Source organism: Camellia sinensis, chromosome 12, assembly GCF_055761805.1.
Source record: "Camellia sinensis isolate YWXY chromosome 12, ASM5576180v1, whole genome shotgun sequence".
Classification (NCBI taxonomy): Eukaryota; Viridiplantae; Streptophyta; class Magnoliopsida; order Ericales; family Theaceae; genus Camellia; species Camellia sinensis.
Window position 1 is genome coordinate 157,201,881 of NC_138972.1, and position 9,908 is coordinate 157,211,788.

The 9,908-nt window shown below is 33.1% G+C and overlaps 1 protein-coding gene across 1 annotated transcript; it reads left to right on the forward strand.

Annotated features, from left to right (window-relative positions):
• Window positions 1-806: 806 nt before the first annotated feature.
• LOC114283759 (uncharacterized) lies at window positions 807-8,132 on the forward strand. The gene is made up of 3 exons (XM_028226627.2): window positions 807-1,446; window positions 3,747-3,972; window positions 7,469-8,132. Exons 1-3 carry the CDS (start codon window positions 1,192-1,194, stop codon window positions 7,819-7,821), a joined length of 834 nt encoding a protein of 277 aa, XP_028082428.2. The 5' UTR covers window positions 807-1,191; the 3' UTR covers window positions 7,822-8,132.
• The last annotated feature ends 1,776 nt before the right edge of the window (window positions 8,133-9,908 follow it).

The window sequence follows — 9,908 nt, forward strand, 5'->3', positions numbered from 1 at the left end:
TCACAAAGCTCAACCAAGGTTCTACGTTCTTGCTCTAAGGTTAGCTATGGTATATAGATATAGTATAAGGATGATCAAATATCTCAAAGGTAGCTTGCTCAAAAAGACGAAGCTCTCAAGGATTATTTTGCTTTTTAAAAATTTTTCCAACCTCTAACATTGAGATATATGCTCGTATTTATAGAATTTGAACAAAATAGGTCATAAATATCTTAAAAAATGGACAGCTGGCCATTCTCGCCCAGAACAGTGTTTCTCACTATCAAGAGCCTGTCGGCTCCCAATGCTCTCCCATGATCCACTGTTTTACACTCAGTGTAGGGTGGCATAATGGTCAAAAATGAATTTCTAGGGCAAAGACAGTATGAATATGAAAGGTTTGGAATTGGTTTTGGAGCGCGAGCTTTCGTTCCTTCGTTGAGAATTCAAATCACAATCAACACAATTTCATCATTGAGTGCACAGGACAAAGCGTCCAAGTCTTGCGAGCGGTCAAAAATAGAGTGTCTACACCCAATAAACTTCACTTTACTTCACGTAATCATCCTTGTTTAGTATTATTTAAAAATAACTACTTAATTTTGTAAATTAAAAGTTACACAGTCATACTTTTCATTCAAAAGCTATTTTGGTATTGCTAAAATAATAGTAAAAGCCTATTTAATAATATTTATATTTACAATTTATTATTTAAAACAGTTTTGAAATTAGAAATGAAATATTGTTTTGATGCCTAATTTCTTTTTTTAAAAAAAATAACAATTTTCATAATTTATTAAATTCTACAAATCAAAAAATGTGTCTTCCATTATTTTGTAAACAATTTTTCATTCACTTCTCGCTCCTTCACCATCTTACCTTTTGCCACCAACTCCAATCACCTCATATTTAACCTCCCATTTGTATATCATTTTGTGTTTTTTGCAATCATAGTTCGCTTCGCAGCACTCCCTCAAAAAGTAACAGTATAATTTTCCAAAAGGGAGGGAGGCAGGCAGGCAGGCAGGCAGGAAATTCTTTAATGGGTGATGACGTGGCAAGCACTATATATGTATTGTGTATTCCCCCACCCAATGGCCACCATTCATCTCTCTCCCGGGAGCCTTCTTTCTTCTTCCTTCACATTTCTTCTACAAAATCATATATGATAGATGTATCATAATCTTTTAAGAAGATAAAAAAGAAAGAAAGATGGGTGCTAATAATAACATTCATCTTCTTGAAGAAGAGAAGGCTCTTGGAGATCATTATGATCATCATGATGATCACAACAATACTTATGGTCAAAACGAAGAAGAAGAAGAAGATCATTCTTCTGATAGTAACTGGGCTGATGATGATGATGATGATGATGATGATGATGATGATGATCATGAATCTAATAATAGCAATGAATCTGATCAGGAGAGGGCTCTCTATTGGGAATCCCAGGAATCCTTGCTTCAGGTACATTTTTTTTTTCTTTTTCATTTTAATTAATTAATATTTTCTCTGTTTTTAATCTTTAATCTTTATCATTAGTATAATAATAAACCTTTTGTTATCTTTAAATACGCTTTAGAAAAACCCAAAAGGGGTTTGGAATCTTTTTGTATTAATTTTTTTCCCGATTAGATAGCTTCATTAGATTAGATTAATTAATTAAAAAACCTAATCCATTCAACTTTATCATTATTTTGTTTAAATTATCTTTGTTGATCTTACTCTCTCACATCACTTCCATTCCATTACAAGTTGTTGAACATGAAGGATAAGTTTTAGAAAGTAGGTTAAAAATTAATTTTTTTGATTTTTTTTTTTTAAAAAAAATGTAAAAAGTAGGGTGGTGATGTGATTCAAAAAAGTCAGAAAGTCAATAAGTTAACTTTTAATCTATTTTCCAAAATATTTAATCGGTTAAAAGCTCGAGTTTGAGTTTTGCAATTCCTTTCTAATTTCTCTCTCCCAATCAAAAAAGAATGAAAATAATTATTGAAAAAATGAATAGAAACATCTTAGAAATTATAAGGATTATTTACATAATTTCAATTCCAACTACTTCTAGTTGTATGCTATCTGATGAGTTCATGTTAATCTTACTCCATCTTTTTGTTTTCATTTTTGCTTTTTTTTAATCGGTGACTGATATTATAGATATCATGACAATTACATGATATTAGACATTCAAACATAGCTATAAAAGTAAAATAAATTCCAAACAAATACAATTCTTCTCTCAATTAATTAATCGGTGACTTATGATTTAGATATCTAGTTTCAAAAGGTGGACCAAATGACACGCAAATAAAATTTATATACAGAATTTTACACAAAATTATGTGGCACCTTGTGGTCCCTTTATTAATAATAAAAACACTCACTATTGTTCTCATAATTGACTGATGTCATTAAAATATCCACCATTAATTATCTTTGTAATTTTACAAATGTTAATGTTATATTATTTTTATTAAGAACTTTGTACAGAAAATTTGTAAAGATATCATTTTTTTGTGCTTAGCATTTTATATCTCAGTCTTTTTTAGTTATACTTTCAAAATTTAGGTCTATTTTTTATTTAGAAGATTACATACATCCAAATTAGTTAGGATGAATTTTAGGACACCCTCTTAAAAAAGACAACAACAATATTAATTAGGGTATGATGATACAGAAGTTATGGTGGGGCTGTCATAGATGGTCAATTTGCTTTCTTCGTGGTTACCAAAAAAAAACTCAAAACAAAAAATAATTTATTTCCTTGTCTTACAATTTTTTTTTTTCTTATACTAAAAACAAGTATGTAGCTATTATAAGGAAATGGATGTGTGGTGACTAATGATATTGTGGCATTAGATATCTACTCTTTATTTGGACCACTCCCACTACCACACATAGATAATAAATTTGGCTTGTAATTGAGACGTATGTGTGGTTGAAATCTAAAGTTCACATCACACCTCTCCATTAATGAATTATATACGACAAACCTACTGTTTTTTTGAGTTTAGATATTTTTAAAAACATGGCTTATGATTCGAATCAAGATCGGATATTCTTTTAGAAAAATTTATATATAAAATTTATATAAAGATGTCTTACGAAAATGACGTATAGGGACATTATTATAAATATAGGTCATCTTTCTTAGAACCTGGGGTGCCGCTGTGACAGCAGACAGCAATTTGCTGCGAGCCTGTGGGGTTTTTTTTTAGTCTTTTTTTGATGATCTGAGTCGTTCATATTGTAGAGTTTGTTGAATAGATCATTTATGCAAAAAATCAAATTGATTGGAAATCTATAGCTTTATAACAAGAGCACATTTATTTTTTTAAAAATAAACGGTTGACGTTATCTTGATAATTTTTATAAAATAATTTGAAATTGATCATAGGGTTACGGATTTTTTATTAATTTAATTTTTTATATGGATAATATACTCAACGAATCCTATAATATGAACAGTTCGGATCATCGAAAAAGACTCGGAAAAAGCTCCCACGAACTCACAGCAGATTGCATTAATGTTTAATATCGTTGTTGTTTGGCACAACTTATCTGAGTTATTTTTAGTTTTTATATTCTAAGAATATGTATTAGACTATTTGGAACAGTTTTTACCTATTAGACTAAAACAACTTAAATAAAAACCTGAGTGAGAGGTTATTTTATCTTTTACTTTTAAATTATGAATTTTTAATTTATAATAAGTTATGCGATCATTCCTTAAAATAGATTTTTTTCTTTTTTGTGTGGTGTGTGTGTAGGAAATTGTAGAGCACCATAGATCAACAGGGGGGAAGTTAAGGAAAGAGATCAACGGACTGATAGAGAAGGCAAGGGAGACAAATATATGCAAATGCGTTAATCCCAAATCAGACGGTTGGTGCAGCAGGTGTTTGCGTCAAAGAGTAGTAACTATGCTCTGCTGCAGAGGACTCCATGCCACTCTCTGTACCTCTAAGTGGACCCATACTCCCAAATTTCCAGGAGGTAAAAATATCCTCAATCAGTCAAATTGATTTATACCATTTGGGTCGGTTCAATTTGAGTTTCACTCGAGTTGATTAAATAATTCAATTCTCAAATTGTAAGATGGCGGTCTAATAATTTTTGAATTGGACTATAGAGTTCACTGTTGTGGGGCCTACAAACACGTTAGAGTAATATTAGGAATGACAAAAAAAATATCATGAAAATAATCACGAAAGATTTTTCACCTTTGGATTACACATACAATAAAACACTACATACTAATCAACGGATGAAAACTCTTCATGATGCATTTTATAATATTTTTTTCATGATTCCTAATATTATTCTTTTCAATAATGTTTTTGCTCAAATTTTCATCCAAATTTGAATAAAAATACCATTATTTCTATTATTAAATTTGGATGAAAACAAGGTTGGAACTATTTAAGTGCAAATTAAATAAGTCAAAGAGTAAATTGATATAATTAAAATATTGGATAAGTGTGCATATTTTGAGGACTAACAAACTATTTAACTGCCACACCCCAAACTCGCCCCTAAAAGTTTGGGCATGACCTATTCAGAAACGGACATGAACCTGGTATACATAACTTACGGGGCCTTATCGGAAGCACAAAATGTTAACATAACATTGATATATATATACATACTCCATTGAGCTACTTCTATTATGCCAGGATCTCAAACATCACATCATCATAGACAAATAAAGTCCACAAATATAACCCTGAGCATCGGTTATAAACATACACATATACAGACCCAGCCCTAAGATTGGGCATATACAAAACCTAGAAGTTATGTACATTCAACCTTAGATGAACAATCCAAATACGAGCCACATCTTAACAAAACTTCCCAAAAAAAAATAAATGGCCTCGTCTAGTGCCTGGACACACAAGGGTTGACAAAAGAGGATGGCGTCCTGGTTTAGGATTGACCACCTGGTTGGTGACCTATAGAAACAGACATAACACAGAGTGAGCCAGGCTCAATGAATAATAATACACAGTTAAAACGATGTTTAACTTGAAACATAATATATAAATACATATTGATTAGTAGCTTATTAATCTTTATTGAGTCATAAATCATGTCTAGAATGCTCTGGAAAGAGATGAGGAGGAAAATATGAACTAAATGCAACTTTCCAAAATGTGCTGAAAACGGGTCTCCGCTCGAGCGCCACTTTGGTCGCTCGAGCGGACTGTAAAGTTTGTAAAACTACTGGGAGGTCGATTTTCACGCTCGAGCGCCACTTTGGTCGCTCGAGCGGACAACGAAAATTCTGAAATTCCAAAATTTCAATTAAAGTTCAAATTTGGTATTCAAAGCTTCAAAACATGTGCTGTAGTATACAAATGCAGAGTTCACATAGTTAGTCTGAGTCTGTTAATTCATAATGGCCTTAGGCACTATCTTGGAACATATTAGCTTAAAGCCCTTGAACAGTATGGCATAAAGCTCTTAAATATGGTGGCACGAAGCCCTTAAACATAGTGGCACGAAGCCCTTCAATAGATTGGCATTGAGCCCTTGGATAATTTGGCATTAAGCCCTTGACCATACTTTTATGAACTCAAGAGGTGTCTCACACGGATTCTAGAGGGACTCACATCGTAGCACTTAGTTCCGTGTAGCACTTTGTTTCATATCATAACAACTTATACTGAATGGCCATAGGCCCAGAGTCTTACCGAATGAAAGTATTTCATCTTCCCCATTTCTTTATTTACGTACGTTAAAACATTAACATAGTTGCATATCGTGCGTGAACAAAATGCTAATGACAATCATGAGCTAGATGTGAAGCGTATACTAGTACTACTACTCACAGTGTTGAGATGACATGCTACTTTCTCCCGGGGTGTGTCCTGCACACATTCAAAACTTGCACATTAGTTCTTTCTTTTTCCTTGTTAAATTAGTTCCTGAGTTATTATGCCTCTAATGAATTTACAACCATCTTAAGATCATCAAAAAGATAGTCTACAAATAACAGAGGGTTGAGCACACAAAACAGAACAGATAATTTTTCTTCTTTTCCGCTCGAGCGGCTGTGTCCCTGTTTTGGTAGTCTGAAGTTCAACTAAAAATTCATCCAAAACCCTCTCTTGTTCACTTAAAACAAGGCTTAAACTACATCCATAACTTGCTAGATTTTGCTTAGAAATCATGTGAATAGGAATCACAACACATATAACAACCTAACATAATTTAGATCACTAACCTTAAGTTCATAACACAATACATAAGTATAATTTCATGGGTTGGCATGGAAACCAAAGATTGGAGTGTCAATTCCACACAACACTTCAATTAGAGCTCAAAGCAACCAATTGATGAGAATAACTTTGTAATCAAACATGAATCACACCCAATTCCCAATTACAAACCCTAATTGTATAAATATGAAACTAACAAACCCTTCCTCACAAATGGAAAGGAGAATTCTCACACATGGTTAAGAGAAAGCTTATGTAAAATTAATTTAGCATACCTTGGCCTCACAAATCTTCAAGATCTTCCTAATTTAATCCCAATTATTGAACTTTCCCTTTGTTCCCTTTTTCTCTTATTTTTTTTTTTCTCTCCAGGAGGTAGCTAGGAAAATCCCCTTCCCAAGTCAAGTGTTTAAAAGAACATGAATATATAATAGGTGAATAGGACAAAAATCGTTCATTTAATCATTCTGAAATTGAAATTTCGCAAACATGCTTAATATTACTTAAAAATTATGCTGATTACATATATAAAATCAATTTCAGATAATTAAGCCCCTAAGGCTTCCAATTTCTAATTCAAACGTTTTAATAGTGACAGATAGTTTTCTTGTTAAACAGATAGACACCCTTAAACATGGAGTTCGTTTACTTAACCTTATTTTCTCAGCAGATTTCACAGCAAGCATGTGAAAGCACAAAACAGGGACTGAAAATATATCAGAAAACACGTACGAGGGTCGGATTATTACATTAACTCTAGATATAGCTTCAGTAAATTCAATTTGATTTTCTTAGAGCAGCTAACAAACAACTCACTCAAAACAGTAAGCAAAAAGGGATATTCATAAAAATGTGATGAATTTTAATCAAAATGATACAAAAAGCGCATATTACAGAGATTAAAACTGTAATTACAAAAGGCGCATATTTTTGCTAAGTTGAATTTTTTGTTATAAAATTATTTTTGACAACATGAGCCATAGAGAAAGCATTTTAATCACATTTAATACTTTGTAAATGTTATTGACACGAGCAAGGATCCTCTAGAGTGATTTTTTCCTAAAGTTTCCTAGAGTGCTACATTGATGTGATTTGCCAATAAATCTCAACCACACAATGTAGCACTCTAGGAAACTTTAGGGAAATATCACTCTAGAAGATCCTTGGTGTATTGACACAACTAAAATGTTACGTTTGGAGATCAAGACACAAAATGCATACTTCAATTAATCCTATATGCATATATTGAGTTGGTTATTCGATTCCAGGAACACACGAGTACATTGAAGTGACAGCAAGCACACAATCACGAAAGAAGCAAGTCATATTCTTGATTGAACTGGAGTTTCGCGACGAATTCAAGATGGGAAAAGCATGCAACGAGTACCACCACCTGATTAAGCAGCTACCAGAGATCTACATTGGCAAGGCAGAGCACTTAAACGCCATTGTTCGTGTGGTTTGTGATGCAGCCAAGAGGTCTACCATGGAGAAGAAAATCCACATGGGTCCGTGGCGAAAGACTAGCTTCATGCAGAAGAAATGGTCTGCTTCTTCTTCTTCTTCTTCGCCTTCAAGGCAAGCTCATATTCCCATATGCTTTGCTGTGGAAGTCGTTTAAAATCATTGCTTGAACATTTTCAATAATGCTAGTAACTTAGAAATTGAAGAACACAAAATCAGAGAGACATACAGACGCGTAAAATATATGGTTGGATATAATTTTTCAGGATTTGTTGAGGGAATTGAAAAATTGTGTATGTCAAGTCATTATTGTGTTTGGTTTCTGAAAATTTTGTGCAACTTATTATATTATTGGCACTGAGCACAAGTATTGCTATTTGTATGGTGGAAAAACATCCCTATGGAACATGCTAATTATGTATTTTTTATGGGTCATTACCATATATAATATTTATATATTTGCAGTTATAGTGGTCATGATTATTACAGAGCTTCCAAAACAACCAGTGATATTGCAACTAGAAATTGAACTTTTTGGCAATTTTTTTTTATTATTATTTTTTTATTTTAAAAAAAGCTACAAAAAATCAAAATGCTTTTAAACAAACAAGTCAAACACACCAAATATTCATATTTTTCAATACTACTAAAAGTAGTCATTCCCAAACTTCTTTCAACTCATAAAAAGGTAAAAAAATAATTCAGATCCCTTGAAGTATGGTGTTATTATCAAAATTTATGTACAACTTACAAATAAATAATTTTTAGAATTCACAACCTTTCAAAATAAAAAAAAAACACACCTCTATTTGAGAGGATTGTATTTACAAACTTAGTGGCTATAGATTTATTTATACATAGCAATTTCCTTCAAAAATCTAATTGGTTACCTATAAAATTAAGGGCACTTTTTCTTTTTTTAATATTAAGATTTTATAAGATAAATGACATACAATATTTTCATAATAATTAAGGTCCCTCAACATTTCTACAAAGAAAATTCGACTCAGAGAAATTTGCCCAACTTAGAGAAATTTCTTTTATTTCACAAAGAAATTTCAAAATTTCTCTCAGTCGAATTTTTACTATGAAAATAGTGAGAGATCTTAGCTAATAAAAAAAAGCATCTTAGACCTCTGCTTTCTAAAATTAATGGGAAATATCAATAAAATAGATGAGGGAAGTGATTACAATTGGGTGAAAATTATTTATAAATATCCCCACACATGGAATGGGGGAGAAAATACTAATGTATGAAATCTTAGTTTTCATGGCTTTTGTATTATGTTTTTACCCTTCAAATTAAAAATTAATAAAAAGTGATTGTAAAAGAGCACAACTACATGTGTGTGTGTTTTTTTTCATCATTTATATCACAGTTTGCATGACAAAGTAACCATTATATTCTTGATTTTTTTTTCATCATTATAATCATTATATTTATTTATTTGTGTGATTTTGAAGGCATTGAATGTAAAGTAAAAATATAATGTTGAAGGAGTATTTGGTAAATGGTAAAACCAATAAAACACAACTGTGCCACGAAGAACAGTAATGTTGATTTCTAACCTTTCAATCATAATCGAAATCAATGGTAATTAACAAATTGTTGATTATGTATGTAAGAGGGGCTAATTTGAGCCCACTAAATTATTTAGGCCCAATAGCCCAAGATTAGTGGGCCCGAATTTATCGCAAATCCAAGAATCAGTGGGCCCAGATTTATCGCCATCAAACGGATTGAATCGCTCTAAGCCTCGAAAGGGTTCGGATCCACGAACCTAGAGACTTACTCAGGCCCGGACTCGAAAGGGTATTAGGCAAGCCTAGAGATCCGAGGCACTCGGACTCGAAAGGGTTCGGATCCACGAACCTAGAGGTCCGAAATACTTGGCTTCGAACGGATTCAGACGCAATCTAGAAGTCGCTCCGTTAATGAGTCCCAGAACACTTGCGGGCTCGGAGCTTTCCGGGATCTACGCACCAGAACCATGGGCGTAATGGAGTTCGAACAAAGGACCCGATCCCGAGGACGGTGAGTGGAGACAAATTCACTCTTCGGTTAAACTAGCCTATACCCGAGTCGAGGTGGCACGACCCCGGGGGGTCCATGAGACTCGGCAATATTTTTGCGGCAGGACGTCCTCTGGGACTACCCCTGACCCTTTGGGATGATTGGGGATCATTGGTTAGGTGTGGCTAAGAAGAAGGGTTCGCCGAGGGATTGATCTCCTCTTCGGGGTT